At 39.8% G+C, this 23,904-nt stretch overlaps 1 protein-coding gene across 2 annotated transcripts in view; it reads right to left on the bottom strand.

Annotated features, from left to right (window-relative positions):
- stk11ip (serine/threonine kinase 11 interacting protein) overlaps positions 1-14,252 on the bottom strand; it is a 35,241-nt gene extending 20,989 nt beyond the window's left edge. The window contains exons 1-18 of one of the 2 annotated variants that reach the window (XM_088332576.1): positions 13,860-14,252; positions 9,614-9,816; positions 9,464-9,538; positions 8,372-8,467; positions 8,191-8,298; positions 8,039-8,110; positions 7,833-7,962; positions 7,654-7,757; positions 7,476-7,565; positions 6,799-6,840; positions 6,563-6,718; positions 6,415-6,484; positions 4,684-5,085; positions 4,398-4,606; positions 4,198-4,308; positions 2,826-3,027; positions 1,906-2,018; positions 618-852 (exon numbers count right to left, since the gene is read on the bottom strand). In XM_088332576.1, the coding sequence (XP_088188702.1) occupies positions 618-852; positions 1,906-2,018; positions 2,826-3,027; positions 4,198-4,308; positions 4,398-4,606; positions 4,684-5,085; positions 6,415-6,484; positions 6,563-6,718; positions 6,799-6,840; positions 7,476-7,565; positions 7,654-7,757; positions 7,833-7,962; positions 8,039-8,110; positions 8,191-8,298; positions 8,372-8,467; positions 9,464-9,538; positions 9,614-9,816; positions 13,860-13,926 (2,485 nt within the window). In that variant the 5' untranslated portion in view covers positions 13,927-14,252. The remainder of the gene's footprint in view (positions 1-617; positions 853-1,905; positions 2,019-2,825; positions 3,028-4,197; positions 4,309-4,397; positions 4,607-4,683; positions 5,086-6,414; positions 6,485-6,562; positions 6,719-6,798; positions 6,841-7,475; positions 7,566-7,653; positions 7,758-7,832; positions 7,963-8,038; positions 8,111-8,190; positions 8,299-8,371; positions 8,468-9,463; positions 9,539-9,613; positions 9,817-13,859) is intronic. The other variant, XM_088332577.1, reaches the window with a different exon arrangement.
- Positions 14,253-23,904: the final 9,652 nt, after the last annotated feature.

The following is a 23,904-nucleotide window of genomic DNA, read 5'->3' as shown; positions in this document are numbered from 1 at the left end:
CATTCTTGATGTGTTTTTTGTTTTTGAATATTAACTTGTGTACCAAATTATTTAAAAATTATATTTGAGAACAATGGAATGTTATTTATCTAAGCTTTTTTGAGGAAAATCCAATTTTCCCCAACCTTAAACAGATCCTAGCTCTGCTGGCCCCCAAGTAAATTGAATTTGGGACCCCTGATTTAAACAGTTAAAAGTTAAGACAAATATTTTAGAATCGTGTGTCAGCAGCTAATTTTTACTTTTTAAGTAACTGCATAAGTATAAAAACAATACTAAAAATTAGCAAAATAATTTATCCAATGATCAATTTTTGTTTTTTCCTTTCACATTTTAAGAGATTTGTTTTTTTAATTATATCTATTATTTATATTTTACAAGAAAAAAAGGTAAGATATCACTTCAAAAGCAGCAAAATTATCTGCCAACAGATACAACTGATGGTCAGCAGAACTTGACTGTTTACTTTCCGGTTATATATTTATATTATATCAAAAAGGAATGCAGATAAATCCTAACCGAGCCTTCAGCACTATTAAGGATAACGAGGGTATGACCAGGGTAGATAGAATATCAATAATCAATTGTAAATAAATAGAAGGATAACAAGCACAAACCAGTGGCACTTCCTAAATTCTGGATAGCAGGCGGAATTGCGCAGAAAGCAGTGTAGCTGTAGCTGCCAGCCAAATCCTCCTTACTCTGGCAATCAGCATTGTAGGACAAGGATAAAGAGTCAGCATCTTTCTCTCCAACGTAGAATAAGCCTCCCTGTGCGGGGTTCAAAGCCAGGTCCTCTGTGACGGCCGGAAATGCCGTTTCTCCCAAAGTACTGCTGATACTTGAGCTCAACTGTTGGAGGGAGCAACATTTTAGATAAGTACTGTGAAAAGTTTAGGAAAATAAATATGTACCGCATTTTCCACACTATAAGCCGTACCGGATTTTTTTTCCTACAACGCTTATTCTCATTAGGGTCGTGAGGGAGGAGCCCAACCCAGCTGTCTTTGGGGCAGTGAGCAGCGGACACCCTCAAATGATTGCCAGCCAGTATCAGGGTACACAGGGATATACAACTAATTTGCAACTTTACACCATTCAACAAAATCTCTAATCCACCTACCTCACCACCCCTCGAACACCTCATTACCTTACTCTTGTCTGCATTCCCCTTAAGCTTCCTTCTCTTAAACACTATCAAACTCAACTACCAAAGCACCCAGTTCTGCTGCAGAGTCAGTCACCAAAGCAGTGTCATCTGCAAACAACAGCTGACTTACAGGCAACACACCATCAAACACTATATATGCTCTCCCTGCTCTTACAGGCACCTCACAATCCATATACTTATTGAACATCCATGATAACACGACACACCTTTTCCTCAGACTCAATCTTACCGGGAAACGACTCGCTCACTTTCATCACTCCCCATCACACAAGCTCTTCTATCCTCGTACAAGCTTTGCACAACTCTACCTGCCACTCACTCCAACACTTGCCACAATGCTTCCCAATTTATTCAGTCAAAGGTTTTTGCAAAATCCGCAAATGCCCAATACACCTCTTTTCCTTTCACTATAAACTTTTCGCATAACTGCCTTACTGCAAAAATATGATCTGTACATCCCCTGTCTCTTCTAAACCCACACTGTTCCCCCCCAACCACTCCTTCCATCTTATCCCTTATTCTTCCTAATAAAAACCTGCCATAAAGCTTTCTCACAACACTAAACAGCCTTTTACATCTTGAATTACTACACACCAGCCTGTCACCCTTTTCTTTGTACAAAGGAACCACACATGAACTACACCAGTCCCCTGGTACCACTCCAAGCACAAAACATATATTCAACAACCTTAGAAGTGTCTTATACTCCAGTAAAATATGGTAATTGATGGAACCTTTATTTCTGCAGTGCTTTCAGTTGGATGTTGGGTTGGTGTACTGCTGTAAGGAAACGACTGGCCAAAAAGCTGGATCAAGTGGTCACTTCCGCATTCTGGACAATTATTTCCTATAAAAAAAGGACGTAATAGAGAATGATTTATACTTTCATTTGTAAAGAATAAGACTGTCTGATTAGGCAGTGACAGGAGGACACAACTGTAGAGATAAGCTCTAACTTGGTTTTATTTTAGTGTTGTTAGCTGCAATAATTAATCACAGATAACAAGTGTGTACATTATCAACATAATTAAAGAAAAATAATTACTTTTAGTGACTAACATATTACCTGCCACACAAAAATGTTAAAAAATAATGAGAATATATATAAAATTATCAAAAAAACAGTAACACTAATGAAAATGTATAGATTTGTTACTACTCTTGTCCTCTGTGTCCCCAACATTCGAATACATTTTTCATTACTTTATCGTGTATTTATATCATTTTTCAAGATACTTATCAAATTTAATTTTAAAAAAAAAATCTGAGCTAGACATATTGAACTTTACATTTTTATTTTGCTTTAATTATCATTTCAAAATAAATTTGATGCTGCTACTGTAAAAACAAGTCTCTCAACTTTTGGGTCTTTTTTGAATGAATGTGCAAAAAATGCCAAAACAAGAGAAAAATGTTAAAAAAGAGAAAAAAGAGAAACACCTTCTTTCACCAAACTAGTCACATGCTTCTTGTGAAACAATCTTAAAAACAAACTACGGTGTGCGTGCCGGTGCAAGTCTTTTGCGTCAACCTTGGAAAAAAAATCACCAAAATGTTATCTGTCATCTGTAGATTATGAAATATCAACAAAAGAAGTTTGAGGAGCTTGAGTACTGCCACAGCATGACCAATCTTGCTCCTTTATACCACTCACCTTTGTCACCTACATCGCATTCCGTGCCGTCATGCTCCTCTCCGCCCTGTGGCAGCATCGTGGCCCTTGTGCGCCTTGCTTGGCCTCCAGCTTTTGTGAACTCTGACCCGCAACGTAGGCACTGCAAACGAACACATCCTACAAGTCCCGCTTCACGAAGGCGTTTGGCCTCTGCCATAGGTGCCAGCACACCAACCAGATCCTGGTCAAGGGTACGATGACACAAATTGGTCACAAAAGAATTCTGTTTATACATTACATGCTACAAGCAGTGTTGGGAGTAGAGGTAAGATATTGGCCCTTACCCCGGCCCGAACCTAATCCTTATTTCGGGCCTGAAATGTCAATCATTACTTTCGGGTTCGGGCCTTCTCTCTTGTGGCCGATTTTTAAAGCCCTTTCCTCGTCCCTTCTCACGAATAAAATGTGAAAATTCGGGTTTGGCTAGGGCTCGGTCCATCAAATCAAGTTAATTTGTCGAGCTCGAGCTGGGCCAGGTTTAGGCTAAATTTTTAGGGCCTGATCTTAGCTCTGGTTGGAAGTAACACAATACAAAGTAACGCATTCCTGGAACGGAATTACTTTTCTCTGTAACTAGTATTGTAATACGTTACTAATAAACATTTGTTACTCAAATGGTACAATATAGGGATACCCCGCGACATATACAAAATAGCTCACGAATTTCAATGCCATCTAATCGATACCAATAACCTCTTTGTTCAGGATGGATTAATTAACCTTAGGCTCACAAGGCTAATCACCTCCCTGGAGTAGTAATTTGTCCCTACTCATATTCTCCCTCCCATACATACTAAGCTATATTTACAACTAAAAAATAAAATATTGAAATCAGGGAGTCATCTTAAATGCACAAAATTGCTTGTGTCACCAGTATTGAATTGTAGACCGCATAGGGAGGGGGCATAGCTTATAAAGGAACAACAAACCAGCAGGAAATCATGCGGCAAACGTATGCAAAGTATTTCTAGTGAATGTGTTCTGATTTTTTTGTCTTTTTATGTTAAAAATCATTTTTGCAATACACCATGCCTGGAAAAAAAAAGCAAACTTCTACGACAGTACTCAGCAATGGATGAATAAATCTTAGTGTCTCGACTAAGTATTTTTTGCAAACTCAAGATTACACAAGACATGAAATATGCTTTCTTCTATTTATTTTATAATGTGGCCAATTTTAAGCAGTTTCAGGTGGTCGGCTTCAATGCGAGTATATATGGTAATTTGCAATTAGATAGTTACGTTCAGAAACGCACTACGTTTGGGTAACGGAGTTACATTTTGAATGAAGTAACTATCAACAATACCTAATTACTTTTTCTCAAAGGGGTTATGTGCATGTGTTCACAACCTCAAGGGCCTTCTGAGGGTCATCATCCAGAAGGACATAGCATCTCTTCCTCTTTTCCTTCACAATGTAGTCAAACTGGATGTTCACAGCGGGAAACATTGATTTTGTCTCCTGGGAGGAATGTTTTTAATTTGAGTGTATGCAATCATAAATAAAAGGTAGAACAACACCAAGAACCACAAAAGTGACTTCATCTTCACCTTATGGTTCCAAGCGGCCTGTGTGGCATCCACCTTGGCCAGACAGTCCAGTTCTAGACGGCAAATCTCCTGTCCTGACTGCACATGTACCTCCAGCAAATACTTCTGTTTTACACACAGAAACACTTCTTTGCCCTTGTCATGACTGCTTTCATATTCCTCTTCTTTGGCAGACAGCACACCCACCAGAAGCGGCAAACACTGATCCACTGCAGTTAAAAACAGTCCATAAATTGACTGACAACAACTTAGTTCTTTTAGTATACTTTCTTGTTTCCATTACTACCTCCTAAGTCTTCCTCATGTTCTCCTTCCTTGGAATTGCCTCTCTCTTTTTTGAGTCCAGATGAACGGGACTGGTTCGCCACCAGACCGTCAACCGAAGTGTCTTCCAAAGTGGATTCAGTGTGCTGAGTGTGCCACTGCAATGTGGATTCTGTCTCTAACTCTGCCTCGTCCTCTGGGCCTGGCACTTTCTGCTCTGATGTGGTAAGTGGCAGAGGAAGAACCTCTGGGGATGGAGGCATACTGGTGGTGACTATTCTGCTGGTTTCTGAATCTTTGACAATCGTAGGAGAAGCTTCTGCATCCAAGTTGAGGTGGTGCTGGTACCGCAGCCAGTCTTCTCCCAGCTGATCTCTAAAACTAGACATGCGCTCAATCTCCTCTCGGTGTGGGAGAACAATATCTAGAAAGGAAGCACACTGGTACTCATTACAGTGCAGACAGGCGCCACAGCTCAACATGTCTAAAAATATATATCTGACTCAGAGAGTTGCGGTTATGGGCAGGCAAAGCCTTCCTGTCCCTTTCCTTGAATGTGAAACGTAAAAATTAAAAAGTAATAAAAAGTATACATTGGATTACTTTTTCACCTTTTAATCTAGAAAAATGGTACTGTTTCCACAACATTAGACTGCAGTAAATAATCAAGTGGTACTAGAGATGTTCAATTGACAATATTAAAAAAGGGATTTGAAAAAAATAAAATAAATAAAAGATACATTTCCTGAATGGCTGTCTTGGAAAGCTCAAAATTTGTCAGAGCTTGCGCCGCCCCCCTCCCTTTCAATTTCATAAATGGCGGCAGTTGCGCAGCGCCTAACTGCCACAGCTACTTTTTCACCACCCCCAGGAAGAGGGATCTTATTTTTCTTATTTGAAGGGGGGCTGACAATCTTTCACGATGTGCTTATTGAAGTGAATTGCTTCCAAAATAATTGTAAGACAAGAGTAGTTGTTTAGATGGCAGGGGGGGGGGGGGCTTTTGTAAGGTTTATTGTTCTATATTCTTTATCAATTATCCATTATCCGTTATCGGTCAAATCATAATGCGCCACAAAGCCAAGGGGCCGAGACACTTGCTCTCAGCCAAGAGGCCGAGTCAAGGTCATAGCCACAGAGCCATGCAGTGATCAGTGCGAATGCACCGTTCCCGGAGGGCCGATGCGTGGAGTGGACAGAGCAAGCTCTTATTCCATCTCCAGATTGCAAAAATCAAACTTACAGCATTGCTGTATTTGTGACTTCATAGATGGCTCACAAATCTGGGTCCGCAGTTGACATCACATTTCACAAGTCAAAAACTATATAAATGATCCCTAAGAGCCATTTGATTACGGCTTTTAGGACAGTGTTCTGGCACACTTAATGATATTGAAACCACACCATGTATGCAAATATCAACAGAACTTACTTATAGAAAGTAAAAGCAGGATATGGTGAGAGAACACTAAACTTTTTTTGGTCATTGTTCTAAGTATTGAAAATTTTTGGGAAGCAAAATTATTGTTTCTACTTATAATGATTGCATTATCAATCACAATTATCATGATAGTCATCTTTTTTATAATTGTCCAGTTTTTTGTCATCTCATCCATGGCACTGTACTGTGTCAGTTTTTGCTGTTTCCTGATCAGTATTTACTTTTTGCACTTTGAAATATAATTAGAAAACATTATAGATATTGACAGAAGCACAAAAAAAGGGCCCCGTCAGACAGCTATCAATAACCCACCCTGTGCAGGGGAGACTTCTGGGTAGTCCGTGTCACTGGGCTCAGAGATACTTGCTCGGCGCACTTTAACCTAGGTGACCAACACACAAAAAAAAATATTTACACACATCACGGCTGCAAACACTAGCAAGAGAAGAAGTAATTCTACCCGGGACTTCTTCTTGCGAGCGCGTGAGACTCGCACCTCCCCCACTGAGAGACTATCACTAAGCTCTCCGGCTCCGCTCGACACATCTGCATGACTTTGTTCAAACTCTGCTGGATGGGATACCTGCACAATTTGTTGCCGTTCTTTTGGGAAAACCTGAGGAAATAAGTTGTTTCTTTTTAGACGTGACTGCTGTACGTCAACATAAAGATTTGATTCAATGGGCGAATACTTACTGACAACTCAGAAGAAGAAAGCAAGACACCGTCGAGTTTAAGCTGCGAGAAACCAAAATGTGTAAAGAGGATTTAAAACTAATGGTGGGCAGATCGATCCAAATATTGATAAGATCAGTAGTGAGCAAATACTTTGTTTTGGGATCGATATGTTCCTACCATCTTAACTAGCACAGTTATAACGCTGTTAGTGAATTGTAAGACTATACATACAGTGCCCTCTTCCTGATTTCTGTGATTTTTGCAGATTCATAAATTACAAAGGTTTCAGTTCATCAAACCAATTTTAAAATCACACAGAGACAACCCAAGGAAATACAAAATGCCGTTTTGAAATGTTGATTCCATTAAACAAGGCACGAAAAAAACCAAAACCTTTTTTTAACCACTAGAAAGCGTTAAATAATACAAACTACTGTTCTTTGAAAGTTTGCATTGTAGTTATTTAATTAAAAAAAAAAAATATATATATATATATATATATATATATATATTTTTTTTTTTTAATTTTTTTTTTCCGTGCCTAAAATATTTATGCTGAGTTTATCATAATAATAAAATAACACAAGAACGGTATTACTTGATACTACCCTGCATTTACTTAGATCGATTTTGAATTTACCACTATCGCCCAAATTTATTGAAAAACTAATGTCAACAATTTATTTTTTACTCACTTTCAGCCCCACGGCTTTAGGTGAGAGGTGTCCAATAGTGCACGTGCGATGAGTCTTCTGAAAGTACAGTGGGTTTCCCTCCAGGTACAACTTTACAACAGGACATAAGAGTATATAAATTTCACTGCAGTGTGACATGAATAGACACACGCACACACACACACGGACGCGTTTTCACCCTATTCAGACAGTGAAGTAAGGAGAGAGGAGCCAGCTGGGAATGCTCCAGCAGAAGATTATAGGCCAGGTCCAAGTGCTGGAGGGATGATAACTGCTCCACGCCTGTTTTTGCAAAAACGTGGTCAACATATTAAGTCAATATTTAGGTCAGGGCTGTTTTGGTCATTAACTGCGTACCATTTATTGTCTCCAGCTCATTGTTCCTGAGAATGAGTGTCAGCAGTTTGACTCTGGCGCTTATGCTAAGTGTTGGCGCCCTCTGAAGGCGGTTGTAGCTCAGATTCAAATGTTCCAGTTCGCTCACAGGCTAAAAGAGAAAAAACGACATTAATCAAGTAGACTGACTGCCGTTTTAATCAGTCTGCCAATATTTGATGCCTGACCTTTAGAAATTCTGCACACTCCTGAATCTTGTTGTGGCTCAAATCCAAAGATTTCAGCACATTTAAGAGACTCTAAGACAGGACAAGTAGTGTGGGCTTGTGTCAGTGGCTAGAAAATTAAAGTTACATTTTCCTTGGGTCATTTGCCTCACTAAAGACTGGTCAAGTGAAACGATGAAGTTGTAGCTGAAGTTGAGGGTGTGTAGCTCAAGCCACGGCAGTGCAGAGCTGAGGTCGCCACCACACAGGGAGAGCAACTCCTGCAAGAAAAGGTTGCAAATGTGTTGTCAGCGGGCCTACAAATGTCAGATGCAGTAACAAAGTTGAGAGAACCTCCAGGGAATTGAGGCTCTTTGAGCAGATGAAGACCTCTAACTGGGAATAAACGGACCTGAGCCCCTCGAGACAGTGCGGGGGGATACATTTCAGCTGCCAAGAGAAATTCAAATGTTCAATCCGAGGAGCAATACATATTTTACTGTATTCAGGCAAATAATTGTACATGTGGATAAATGAAAAAAAAATTAAAATGTAAATAGTGACTGACAATAAAAATATGTTATCAATCATATTAAACTGTATAAATTTGCACGACCAAGCTCAAAATAAAGAAACATGGATGAGTTTCCAAGAAGAGGCACCAATGTAAAATACATACCAGGCAATATACCACCGTATGCGTTAAGACTACCCCTTCTTGCTCCTTAAAACAGCTTGCCAATTTTTTTTTTTGATCTGCCATTTTTTCAAATTTAATAAACAACAAAAAATCTTGACTCGAGATTAGTAGTTTAGTCCACTGCTGCTTTATTTTTAAGCAAGAAAAAGTCTTTGTGAGTGATAAACCGCTCAAACGATCACATTAGATTTCTGTACTGGTAAATGTTTGGCACGTCCTGTTGTGATCATATCGAATCAATAACAAATTGCAGAAGAAGTGCTGTGTAAAAACATTCTATGTACAAAAAGAAAAGAAAATCCCCTAAATTTCCCGACACAACAATCCAAGAACATAGTGTTATAATAATTTCAATATTCTGAAGACTGACTGTGTTACGCGTGTAAAAATGGAATGTGAACAAATCTACTTATTTCTAATGAAAAAGGTTAGCATGTATGATAATGCACAATATAACCTAATAAAGTTTATTGCACTATTGTTACGATGCACTGTTTTTTTTGTGCACTATTATTATAAGGTTAGGCCAATGTCTAATCACTACGTTTTAAATATTGTTTGCCTATTTGTCCTGACAATCTTTTATCCTTTTTCTTTTTACAGTCTTTCTTACATGTTTACCCTGGTGTACCATGTCTAATCTCATCGCATACAGTGTTTCACAACGTTAATATCGATGTCAATAAAGACAATTCAATTCATTAACGGACAGATAGAAAAACAGTTGAAACAAATTAGTCCAGTACCTCTAAACATTTTAAAGTCTTGAAAGGAAAGATCTTCACTCCAGACTCTAGTCTTTGGCTTGAAGGGTTGATGAGCTTAACACATAAGCACAAATACAATGTATAAAAAAAATATCAGGTCCATCAGGTACATTCATTGTTTAAGCTCACCTTGAGGGAGATGGTCTTCTGTAGGATGTCAAAGAGAAACTGCAGCTGCAGCAAGGATGCTGTGTCTGCTGGGTGGGAAGGCAAGGCCAGGAAACCATGCTGTTGGTTCCTGGATTGTAAATGATGCTCAAACAAGCGGTTGAGCTGCTGCAAGCTCTTCGCTGGCAGGGTCAGCGTGCTGCTGCCTCCAAGCACTAACTCTCCTGCAAATGAAAGGGGTGACAACTTAACTGTTAAAACCTAAGGGTATCTTAAATCTATTAAAATACTGTTAGAAAATTGTGCTTTTCTTTTTTGGGAAGTACAATTATTGCCTTTATTTTAAGCTAGTTTCTTCAGGAAATGTTTCATAAATAATGTATTTCATATTAATTGCCACCATTTCGGTTCTTGATTTTATCACTGATTTTGCCTACTTTCTCACCCCCAAAAATGTGTTTATTTGTTTGTGGCTTTTTTCAACAAATAGTTAACAAAAAAAATATTCATGAGCAATTGACTGTACAATATAAAAATATAATACATTATCATGGGCCCAAAGGGAGTAAAGTAAAACTAAGGCGTGTTTAAGTGCTTACCCTCATTCATAAAAATCAAAACAAGAAAAACAATAAGCTACCCAAAAATGGCATTAAAGGCCTGCAATTATACCTGAAAAGCCTCTTATGACAGATAATATATAAATAAACGCTTGATACATCATATATATACAAATTTTATACATGGAATATATATATATATATATATATATACATATACACAGTGGCTTGCGAAACTATTTGGCCCCCTTGAACTTTGTGACATTTTGCCACATTTCAGACTTCAAACATAAAGATATAAAACTGTAATTTCTTGTGAAGAATCAACAATTAGTGGGACACAATAATGAAGTGGAACACACTTTATTGGATATTTTTTTACAAATACATAACAAATAGATGGGTGTGCAACATTTTTCAGCCCCATTGAGTTAATACTTTGTAGCGCCACATTTTGCTGCGATTACAGCTGCAAGTCGCTTGGGGTACGTCAGTTTTGCACACCGAGAAACTGATATTTTTGCCCATTCCTCCTTGCAAAACAGCTCTAGCTCAGTGAGATTGGATGGAAAGCGTTTGTGAACAGCAGTTTTCAGTTCTTTCCAGATTCTCAATTGGATTGAGGTCTGGACTTTGACTTGGCCATTCAACACCTTTATATGTTTTTTTGGGTGAACTATTCCATTATAGCTTTGGCTTTATGTTTTTGATCATTGTCTTTTTGGAAGACAAATCTCCGTCCCAGTCTCAGATATTTTGTGGACTCCATCAGCCTTTCTTCCAGAATGGTCCTGTATTTGGCTCCATTCATCTTCCCATCAATTTTAACCATCTCCCCAGTCCCAGCTGAAGAAAAGCAGGCCCAAACCATGATGCGGCCACCACCATGTTTGAATGCGGGAATGGTGTGTTGAGGGTGATGAGCTGTGCTGCGTTTATGCCAAACATAACCTCTTGCATTGTTGCCAAAAAGTTTGATTTTGGTCTCATCTGACCAGAACACAATCTTCCCCATGATTAGTGTGTCTAGTGTGACACTTTTCATGGATATCTTTAAGAAATTGCTTCCTTCTTGCCACGCTTCCATAAAGGCCAAATTTGTGATTGTTGTCCTATGGACAGATTCTCCCAACTCAGCTGAAGACCTCTGCAGTTCATCCAGAAAGATCATGGGCCTCTTGGCTGCATCTCTGATCAGTTTTCTCCTTGTATGAGCTGAGGGTTTAGGGGGACGGGCTCGATCTTGGTAGATTTTGAGGTGGTCTGATACTCCTTCCATTTCAATATTATCCCTTGCACAGTGCTACTTGGGATGTTTAAAGCTTGGAAAATCTTTTTGTATCCAAATCTAGCTTTAAACTTCTCCACAACAGTATCTCGGACCTACCTGGTGTGTTCTTTGTCCTTCATGATGCTCTATGCTCTTTAACCAGACCTCTGAGAGTATATGAGATTTATACAAAGACTTGATTTCACACAGGTGGATTTCATTGATCACCGTTAGCCATTTAGATCAACATTGAACCATCCAGAGATCCTCACTGAACTTCTGGACAGAGTTTGCTGCACTGAAAGTAAAGGGGCTGAATTATTTAATTTGGGTTAGTTTTGACCCACCTGTGTTTAGAACGCTGATTGTTACAACTTGGCGACTGACCGCTGGTATGCTCCAGGTTGGTGATGTCGGTGTCGACCCAAATTCAAAACCAACCGCGAAAAGTGAAAATCTGCGAAGTAGCAACGCCCCTTCAAAAATGCTTAAATTTTTTTTTTTTGAATTATTATTTTTTTAGACCTGCGAAGCTCTGAACCCGCGAACGTGGAACCACGAAGTAGCGACGCCCCTTAAAAAAAAAAAAAAATATATATATATATATATTTTTTTTTTTAATATATATATTTTATATATGTATATATATTTATTTTATTTTATTATTATTTTTTAGACCTGCGAAGCTCTGAACCCGCGAACGTGGAACCAAGAAGTAGCGACGCCCCTTCAAAAATGCTTAAAAAATAAAAAAATATATATATATTTTTTAATTATTTCATTTTATTATTATTATTTTTTAGGCCCGCGAAGCTCGGAATCCGCGAACATCGAAGCAGCGAGGTCCCATTGTATATATATATATATATATATATATCTCATCTCATCTCATCAGCCGTACCGCTTATCCTCATTAGGGTCGCGGGGGGGGGGGGGGGGGGGGGGGGGCTGGAGCCCATCCCAGCCATCTCCGGGCAGTGGGCAGGGGACACCCTGAACTGGTTGCCAGCCAATCGCAGGACACACAGGGACAGACAACTCATTCGCTCATTTACACCTAGGGACAATTTGGACCAGCCAATTCACCTGAAATGCATGTTTTTGGAATGTGGGAGGAAACCGGAGTGCCCGGAGGAAACCCACGCAAGCACGGGGAGAACATACAAACTCCGCACAGGAAGTCTGGAGCTGGATTTGAACCCCTGACAGGTTCCCATGACATGAACTGTGCCGCACAAGCGCTAACCACTGCGCCACCGTGCTGCCCTATATATATATATATATATATATATATATATATATATATACACTCAGTATATAAAGGAAGGTTAGTGAATGTTACAATAAATGATGGTTTGTTGGTGAAATAATACAGGTCTAATTTTACTCATCAGTGCAATGTTCTTAGCTATTTTGATTGTATACTATTTCTATCAGGTATCCAACTTAGATTATGCCAAAGAATCACTCATATAGACTTAAATTACCCATTTTTTTCAAGCCTTTTTTGGATTACAAAAATAGCTTAACTTTTGTTTTCGATGCGTTTAATTATTTGTTTTTTTCAAACCATGGTTTAACTTAAAATGTCTACTGTTATGTCTGTCTGCAGTTCCTAAAAAATTGTACCAGTGCCTATTTTTGCGGTGATGTCACCAACAGAGCCCATCCCAGCTATCTTCCAGCAGTGGGCAAGGGACACACCGAACTGGTTGCCAGCCAGTCGCAGGCCACACGGACAGACAACTTACTCGCTCATTAGCACCTATGGATAATTTGACATGCATGTTTTATTGGAACGTGGGAGGAAATAGGAGTGCCCCGAGGAAACCCACGCAAGCACGGGGAGAACATGCAAACTCCACACAGGAGGTATGATCTCATGACCTCAGAACTGTGCCGCTGTACTGCCATTACACAAATAATTTCTTTGAAAAAAAAAAAAATATATTAGTTCTAAGACAGGTTCTTGATGATCTCCACATGAGGTATCCAACTAATATTATGCTTAAAATTCACTCTGGGGAAACTATTTTGAAAAAAATTAAAAAAAATTCAAGTACACAAAAACCATCACCTTTATGAAAATATTAACAATAATTCCTTACAGCTTCACAGACTTAGCAAATATTTATTATGTTGTTCACAATGAAAACATATTTTTATATCCAGGACACATTAAGAAAACTCGAGTTTTATATAATTGGCGCTTTCAGTTTTAACGGCACTACATTCTCAAATAGATTATACTGTAATACAGTATTGACACGATAAAATCCCATTTACGTGTAATATATTTAATAAATCTGAAGTGTTCGTTTAACTACTACGCATGTAGAAAGTCTGGATAAATAATCGGCACTTTTGTGTTAACATATTTAAAATGCAAGTTAAAAAAAGAGAGATATAAGCCGAAGTAAGATGTACCAATACTCACCATGATTTCGTAGGAGTGTTGCCAAGCTCAGGACAAGCGATGGCTGACCACCATCATTACGAGACATATTTGAAGCAGTGAGCCGCTGTCAATAGTGACAAGCTCCGGGTTTTAATTTGAATAACATCACAATTTTGGGGGTGACCTTACAGCCCTATTACTAGGCGGCATTTGTCAGAAGAACAAGCGGCATCTCTAACTCCACTGCCCTTATCCAGTTAGCTAACTAGCTAAGCTAGCTTTGACACTTCCTGGTCACAGACTAAAACGTGACATTTTGACATGATGTGTATGTGCCGTTACTATCCGTCCATAGGAACGGACATATTATTGTGTTTTAACTAATTACTAAAAAGTACGATAAATATTGTACGAAACTGTTTTACGGAGTTATTGACATGTGTGTCACGTGACAAGGAAGTGTCTGCCGTGACGTAGAAATGTAAATGTTCAAAATATGTATTGCTGCAGTTTTTAACGCCGTATTTTTATTTCATTGGCAAAAATAATTTATTCATACAGTTTTAGTGTGGGCTTGACCAATATATAAGGCGTCCAAAATGCATTAAACGTATGTTTAAGGCGTGTAAAATGTGTGAAACGTAAAAAAGAAAAACGGTGAAAAGGGGTTTCAATTTTTTCTCACATAATCTAGGAATAATTTTAAATTTTCATTGCAAATATAATATTTTATTGGATAATCCAGGAAAAAATAGATTTATTAATGCTGGGTGTTTTACTGAAATAATCGGTGTCCGTAATTTTGTGATTATCCATTTGACCACGGAGTAGCGCACTTGAGTCAGTTCCTCAATGGTTTATCGTGCTCTTGCAATGGTCCAAGACCAGATGGCAATGCAAGGATACAGCTTGGATAATCCTTAAAAATTCTTAAATACAAAAATGAGTATCTATAACTGCAAAATTTTCACTTTCTTCACTTTTTGATATGAAAGTAGTAATGTGGCAAATGTATGACTTGTGTTGTGATTGTAATTTCCAGTAAAGTGTCTAATTTACTGTGACTCCAGTTCGGCAGTGTAACTTAAATATTCTTAAGTGGTAACACATTAGCTTAAACACCAGAGTGGATGTTTATTATATTCTAAAATAATATTGAAAACATCTCCAAAAGGGCATAGTAATGAATTTAAAACTTCAAAGTGACAGTGTTAATTATCCAGGTCACAACAATTATAATTGAAAAAAAAGTTATTACACATAATCTCATCTCATCAGCTGCACCGCTTATCCTCAGTAGGGTCGCGGGGGTGCTGGAGCCCATCCCAGCAATCATCGGGCAGTGGGCAGGGGACACCCTGAACTGGTTGCCAGCCAATCGCAGGGCACACAGGGACAGACAGCTCGCTCGCTCATTCACACCTAGGGACAATTTTGGACCGGCCAATCCACCTGAAATGCATTTTTGGAATGTGGGAGGAAACCGGAGTGCCCGGAGGAAACCCACGCAAGCACGGGGAGAACATACAAACTCCGCACAGTAAGTCCGGTAGCTGGATTTGAACCCACACAGGAGGTTCCCGAGACCTTAGAACTGTGCCGCACACGCGCTAACCACTGCGCCGCCGTGCTGCCCATTACACATAATATCCATCCATTTTCCTTTCCTCACAAGAGTTGCAGGGTTGGTGCACCCCATACCAGGTGTCCTTGGGCGGGGGACCCCCTCAACTAGTTGCCAGCTATAGTCTCAGGGCACACACAGAGATAATTCACTAACTCATTAACACCTAGAGATAATTTAGACCCGGCACGGGGGAAAAATGCAAACCCCGCACAAGTGGCGTGTAGCTGGAAATAAACCCTGTACAACTGCACCGTGAGGCAGAGCAGCGAACCACTCATCCGAGGTGCCACCAAAACATCGTATATTAAGATAAGATCTGCAACCTCAATGGAAGTTTTTAAATCGAGGCTTAAGACACACTTCTATTCCAAAGTTTATGATTGATGCCCACCTCATATTCTGTATTGTCCTGTCTTTTTCCGACTGCCTGCCTGGTGGTGATACGAAGGAGAAGGACGATTTGGAGACGAGTCAGCGGACCAGCGTTTGACCTGAAGCATGTGAACGCCTGCATGGACCAGCTGGCAGATATGGGAAACTGCGTCGTGGCCGTTATAGACTTTCTGGACTAGTTTACAGGCTGGGGGCGTCGCTGCTGTCATGCACTTTCCGGAAAAATTTTCAACATGTTACCTATTGTTTACTATGCCTGTGTATAGTAATGCTAATTGTGATTCACCCTCGTCATCCTGGAAGGGGGATTACCACTTGTGAGGTCCTTTCTCAAGGTTTCTCTTTTTCCTCACGCTGAGGTTTTGAGTTGTTCCTTGTCCGCATGTTTGTTTAAGATCAGGTAATTGTGTAACTGTAATCCTGTGCAGTCCTTTGAGACATTTTTGTGATTAAGGGCTATATAAATAAATGTGACTTGACTTGACTTAAAAAATAAATACAATAATACCTCTACATATGAGCTTCGATAAGTTCGAGATATGAAATGTCTACCGAACAAAAACTTTACCCAATATACGAGAGGAAATCCAATTTACAAGAATTTCCTGACCTTAATACAAGCGACTGGGGCTTTAAAATATATTTTATTGTCATCTAACTTATCTCATTACAATATTTCTATGTATGACTTTTTAGTGATCATGAAGATTTTGGTTTGAACAAATTTATTGACACTAAAAACAGAAAACAATCATGACAATCTCAACAGCAATTAAGCACATTCACAATATTATATTCCAATATTACGTTTTTAACAGCAAACACAAAGTGAGGTTTGAACAAACCTTCTCGAAAATCAAACATATTCACAATTTCATTATATAACATCTTTGTTAGTGTCAATAGATCCGTCCAGGCCAAAGTCGATTGTCCTCGGTCTGAACAAATCCACTGACACCAACAGCAGCAAAACACAGATATCAAGCATATTCACAATTTTTTTATATTTGACAATATGACGTGACGATATGACGTTTTAACATTTTTTCCTGACATTTTCAACATCAATTAAACAATTTCAGAGTTATTTTCTTTTAACAGTAGTTAACCAGCGTGTAAAAGGCAATACTATTGTGCAAGGGCATAGCTCTGCCATCCCACCCTCCCAAGCAGCATTCTTCCAGTCCTCTGTGTGGGTCCTTTCCCTTCTGCGTGGATCCTCTCCCTTCTGGGTTCCACAACCCAGGCCGTTGCTGCCGGGACTCCCACAGTGTAGCTCCGGCTCCCCCCTCCGGGTGGGTACAGACGAGTCTTCTTTATGGCTGCGTCCTAGGCCCGCCGCTCGCAGATTGTATGGTATCTGCAGCCATTTGGAGCACAGCCACCAGGGGGGATCTGCCTGCACCTCCATACCAGCAGGTTTCTGGAGGTCCAGATGGCGTCCTTGATGGCGGCGAGAGTGAGCCAGTCCCTGGCAAAGTCGTTCCGATGCCTCCTCGACCGACTCACCCCGTAAAGCACGTACTGTGCATCAGGGACCTCTCCTGCTGGCAAGTCCGGGAACTTTCCTAGTTGTTCGGCCATTGTCCACAAGACCTTGGCAGCGCTGCACTCACAAAAAAGGTGCCTCACCGACTCCTGGGCGCCACAGCCAGGTCGAGGGCACGTCGAAGTCGCTGACATTCCTCGGTGGTGCATTACAGCTCTGACTGGGAGAACTTCATGAGCCACCATCCATGACAAGTCTCGTAGTCTGTTTGGGAGGGCAGGATGATTGACGTTGCTCCAAACCGTTGTGGATTCGCCAAACGCAAGCCCCCGCACAGGGCTTACTGTAGCTCGCTCTTGCACAATAGCAATAAGGGCCCTGTGGTTTTGTAAAGTGTGACATTCTTGTGTTTCCAAATCAAACTTCTTCAAAAAATCCCGGATAATAATAATAATAATAATAATAATTTCCTTGTATTGTCATTCTGTGTAACAATGTACACAGAACGAAATGTCGATTGCACCTGACCCGTTGTAGCGAGCCGATGCAGCCGCAGCCAACAGAGGGCGCCGCCGACCACTTTTTAAGTCTTAGGAATGACTCGGCCGGGGCGCGAACCCGAACCTCCCAGTCTCAAAGCGGGCGCCTTACCATCTAGAGATGTGTTGGTGGCAAGTTAAACGAAACTGGAATCAAACGATTGTCTGGTACAAGCTTTAGCTTCCGCAAATATGAGCCCATCCAAAAACGGGTCATTGCTTGACTTTTCGGGTTGTTGGGTGGGCCCACAGCGTTTTGGAAGTGGAGAGAGACATATTTGCTTCCCAGGAAAAGCTGGAGGTCAGGCACTCCTTTCCCCCCTTTTTCCTTTTTCTTTTTCATTGTATCTCTTTTTATCCTTTCCCACTTTGAGCCCCAGACAAAGCGAAAGATGGCTCGGTCCATTTGTAACAGCACGTTTCTTTTAGGCATAAAAATTAAACTGATTGACAAAAGCATTGGGAGGATGATCGCTTTGATGATTAGGACCTTCCCCTCTATTGTCAGTTTTCTTAGTGACCAAAAAACAAGTTTTTGCTTAACTTTCCTTGTCACGTCATCCCAGTTGGTCTCGCCTCCTCCATCCGCATTGAATTTTATCCCTAGAATTTTCTGGTCTGTCTTTAACACCGTCAGCGGGAGTCCTGCCTTTTCTGTCTCTTTCCACATTCCATAAAACTTCACTTGTGATTTTTCTCTATTTAGCCTTGACCCAGACGCCCTCCCAAACAGGTCAGTCAAGTCAAGGGCTCTTTCAACAGATGCGCGGTCAGTACACAAAATATTAAAATCATCCATGTACAAAACACACTTGGTAATTTGTCCCCCACTTCCTGGGATATTGATGCCTTCGACAAATCTATCTTTTCTTAACATTTGTGCCAAAGGTTCAATGCAAAGAACATAGAGAAGGGGAGACATAGGGCAACCTTGACGTACACCGCAGTTGATCTCGATTGCTTCCGATAAATTCCCGTTAATCATGAATTTGCTGTAGATGTCTCGGTATAGCAGTCCTACCCAATTGATGTATTTTTGGGGAAAACCACATTTTTGCAATACCCTGAAGAGGTATTGGTGCGAGACTCGATCAAAGGCTTTTTCAAAGTCTAGGTTTAGGACCGCTAGTCGCATGTTTCTGTCTCTTGCATAACAAATGGTGTCACGGATCAGCATGAGACTGTCGCTGATCTTCCTTCCCACAATGGCACAGGTTTGGTCTGGATCAACCAAGTCTCCCAAGACAACAGACATTCGTGTTGCTAGAAGCTTGCTGAAAATTTTACAGTCCACGTTTAAAAGCGTTATGGGTCGCCAGTTTTTTAAGTCAATTTTGTCTCCTTTTTTGTGCAATAGAGTAACTATCCCGATTCTGAAACTGTCTGGCATATGGTCTCGACTGGAAAATTCGTTAAAAACAGTTAACAGATCTGGTGCTAAAATATCCCAAAAAGTCCGGTAAAATTCGAGGTTGAGTCCGTCCTCCCCGGGTGATTTGCCTTTTTTCATAGTCTTTATGCAATCATTCAGTTGGTCTTGGGTAAAGTCCGATGTTAAAAAGGGGTCTTGACGCACTGATCTTGAAATATGATCTAATACATGCCCCATTTCATTCTCATATGTTTCTTTCTTTTCAAATAATTTTTTGTAGTAGTCTTCGACCAATCTGGTTATTTCACTACTTTCCTTTGTTATTTGCCCGTTTTCGTTTTGAAGTTCAAAAATCCCCTCATTTTTGCCCATAATTTTTTTAAAAAAGTAGCGTGTACATTTTTCCCCTTCTTCTATTTCTCTTTCTCTGCTTCTTATTATGATGCCTTTGCTCTTTATTTCCGCCAAAGCGTTTAGTTCTTGTTTGATCTCTTTGATTTCATCATTAAAGTCCATCCCCTTTTCTGTTAGGATGAAATAGCGTTGGAGTCTTCTTTGTAGTCCCGACATGCGTTTCATCTCTTTGAGTTTCTTGTTTTCCCCTGCATTTTTAAAAAAGGTCTGTGTTCGTTTCTTTGTCATTTCCCACCATTGTGCTCGTGAATCATACGAGTCTTGAAGGGTCTGCCAGTCTTTGTACAGCTCCCTGTATTGTGCGGCTAGAGCCTCATCCTCCAGCAGGGAGCAGTTTAACTTCCACAAACCCTTCCCAACAGTCATACCTGAAGGAAATGAGAAAGAGCAGGACAGTAGCAAGTGATCCGAAAAAAAAAACTGGAATTAATCTTGCATCACTCTGTGCTAAACCCCTCGTAAATATGTAGTCTATTCGAGAGGCTCTGGCATTGTCACTACTGAACCAGGTGAAGCCCTCCTCTCCTGGATGTATGGATTTGAAACAGTCCACCAGTTTAAATGTCCGGCACATGTCTTGTAATAAAGTTGATGTTTTATCTACTTTAAACTCCTCATCATTCCTCTTTCTATCCTTCCTACTTAGGATGCAATTAAAATCTCCTCCCACGATTAGTGGTTGATGGCCTAGCATATGCGACTGGATGTCCTCTAAAAGTTCGTACCTGAGTTGTCTGTCGGCATGGCCGTATATGTTAATGAGGTTAAAATCATTCCCTATATAAGAAAGTCTTGCTAAGATTGCGCGTCCGTCTCTCATCACAGTACTCCCCTTTATGATGAGTTGAGGGTTGTTTATTAAAATGGCTACCCCATCGTTACGGTTTTCATTCGAGCCACTCCATAATGACGGATATGGCCAAATCTCTTCCCACTGTTTATAATTTTTTAGAAAGGGGATGCAGCATTCCTGTAGTAAAACCTTTGATCTCACACTTCTCACATTGATAGTAGAGAATGTAATGTTCATAATTGTTGTTAAAGTATTTAAACTAGTTAGACAAAACCGGGGGATCTGAGTCCATTCTTTGGTGATCATCGAGATCATCGAGAGTGTCACCTGTGTCAGACACATCACTTAAGAGTAGTACCTCATTTTGAGACTCACCGGGGAAAACTCTGGGACCCTCTGACTCTCTGTCTGTGGTTCCAGGTCTTCCCCTTTTTTCTGGGTTAGGGGGTGAGCCAGAGGACCTATCAAAGGGTCTCTTACTTCCTTGCCCACTAAGGGTCAGATTTTTTCCCTCCCCGACTTCCTCCGTCTCAACTTCATACAGTTCCCTTGTGGGCTTATTCACCGGCAATCGGCTTTCTTCTAAATCTCTTATCTTTGTTTCTGGTTTTTTCACCACTCCCAATTTTGTCTTACTTTTACTCCTCTTTCCAGTGCCCGTATGGGTTTTTGGAGAGTCATTCGCCTTTTCGATTTGTTTGACTTCTCCAAATCCCGGCAATGGCGTAGCAAACAAATTTGCTAATTTGAACTCTCTTCCAGGCCCTTCCTGATTAATATGTGTTTTCGGAGTGGCAGTTGCTTTTTCTATTCGTTTGTCATGTCCAAATTCAGGTATTTTATGAGAAATCGAATCAGAATTTCCAGGTTCTTCCTGTTTCAATTTTGATTCTCTGGTCTCTGCTCCAGGGGTTTTGGTAGGTACATCTGTTTTTTCAATTTGTTTGTCTTGTCCAATTTCTTTGTGCATTTCTTGATCAATTTCATTGGGTATTTCCATAACTTTATTCATTTCCTGTTCATCTTCATTGGGTATTTCTATAACTTCATTAATTTCTTGTTCATTTTCATTTTGTATTTCCATGACTTTATTAATTTCATTGTCTTTGTTATCTTTATTCACTTCATTGTCTTTGTGACATTTATTCATTTCATTATCTATGTTGTCTGACATCATTTCATTGTCTTTGTTGTCTTTGTTAACTGCCTTCCTAGCTTTCAATTTGTTAGCAAACGAATTCGGGCAGTTTCTAAAGAGGTGATTCGTTTCTCCACAGAGATTGCATTTTCTGCTATTGCTACATTCCTCAAAGGAATGTCCAATTGTTCTGCACTTTCCACAAAAAATTCGATCACATACCTCAGCCAGATGCCCATGCTCACCACATTTGCGACAGAGTTTCGGTTGCCCTTGATAGTGGATAAAGCCACGGTTTTCCCCCAGGAATATAGTCGACGGAATTTGTTTCATTCCCTGAAAGCCCTGAGGATCTTGCCGTAGTTGGACTGGTACCCTCCAGGCACCATTCCAATAGCCTTTCTCACACCTCACCTTCATAGCCTGGCCTTTTACTGAGCAGTATCTACTCAACCAATAACAGACGTCATCAGCACTGATCATTTCACTAAACATTCTAACAACGACAATCTTGTTAGTATTATCAGTCAGCTTCTCCACTGTAAATCCTGAAAACTGGGACCTCACTCCCTCAAAGCGATTCCAAAACTCTTGATAAAGAGCTGCCGTTTCAAAACTCACATCAAAGCCTTTGCCAGAAGTCATTTTTATGACAGCATGTACCTCCTCCTTTTTAAACTTCAGAATCTTTTCAACAAACTTGTTAATAAAATCCGTCCTTGACATTCCCTCCGAAATTGCCACAACATCTTTGAGCAAGAATCTCACGCAGTTACGTCTCCGCCCGCCGGTATAATGCCCGGCCATGGCAGGACTCGGCTGCTTTACTTCTAACTATGTTAAAATGGTTAGAATTGTAAAATTAATAATTAACAATACTCTTAAAACCGACGCCAATGACAGTATAAACGCATAGAACGAGCAGTGCTAACCTGATGCGTCCACCATCACTAACTCCATGGATATCATGAAGATGTGTTTTATAGGTATTTAAGGCTAAATTGATGGGTTTTTCAGTTATTTTGTTTTGGGAAAATTTACATGAGATATGGGTATTTCTTAATACAGGGTTTGCTTGATACGAGTACGATCAGTGACCAAATTCAACTTGTAGGAGTTAAGTTACAATCTTCTTGGAAATTTTTAGGATGATTTATTTCTCAATTACACTCATTGATATTGAAACAAGCATCACTTTGTGGATATCTTGTAGAGTGGCATCGTGGGAAGTTTTTGGTCAAAGTACTATTTTGACACGCTTTTTTTACACAACATATTAAGCTCTCGCTACCCACATAAAACAATATGGTGAGTCACATTTAGCCCCAAGGTCGAGTTTGACACACGTGTTGCACACAGAATGTTTTTGGAGTGACAATTTCATACCCGTCAACCTGTAGATTTTGCCATACAAAGTACATTTATTATGCATATTAAGACGTGTACGACGTACAAGAAAATCTGTACGGAAAAACGCAAATTTGTCAATTATGGGTACCATCCAGTATACACCGACTATCACAAAACGGCAAATCAATCAAGTCAAACGAGTTCGAGTTGTGTAGTGAAAGGAAGTCCGTCACTTTTTAGAGAACTGGCTTTTTCGGCTTAACTCATTAAAGAGAGGCGGCTCTCAAACGGTTCACTTGCTTTGATGCATTGTCTCATCTCATCTCATCAGCTGCACCGCTTAACCTGAGTAGGGTCGCAGGGATGCTGGAGCCCATCCCATCAATCATCGGGCAGTGGGGAGGGGACACCCTGGACTGGTTGCCAGTCAATCGCAGTTTGATGCATTGTATTACGAGTTATTATGTTGTATAAAGAAGTTAAAAGAAAAACGTAGTATATAATTGAAAAAGGAAAAACGACAGGTTTGTGGTCATCCCTTTGTTCAGTATATTACCAACAATAATTTAATGCAGAAAATGAATTAATAATTTGAATAAGAAAATGTATTATAATACTTAATTATATTTGCATGTATTTTCCTTCTACGGTGAACGTCCAAGCTACTTAATTTTTGAACTTATTTTTAATAATAAGCCTCAGTCATGTCGAGCAACTCGGTATCTCACAACAAAATGTTAATTAACAATATATATTATATAAAGAAACACATGTACAATATAACATGTTAAACTACATAAATAAACACGTTTGAAAAAATATGGTGTAAGATTATTTTCTAAGGGAAAATACGAGTTTGTAAGGGCATGGAGCCCTGGAGCTTGACAGGTATGCAATTTATTGGCTAAAAAGTACGATTGGAATACATTTTGATTTGAATTTTAATGCTCAGATCACTAACTGGATGTA

Source organism: Urocampus carinirostris, chromosome 3 (genome assembly GCF_059441175.1).
Source record: "Urocampus carinirostris isolate Australia breed hairy pipefish chromosome 3, RoL_Ucar_1.0, whole genome shotgun sequence".
NCBI classification, from domain to species: domain Eukaryota; kingdom Metazoa; phylum Chordata; class Actinopteri; order Syngnathiformes; family Syngnathidae; genus Urocampus; species Urocampus carinirostris.
The sequence above is the reverse complement of the archived record's forward strand: the minus strand, read 5'-3'. Positions and strand labels throughout refer to the sequence as shown.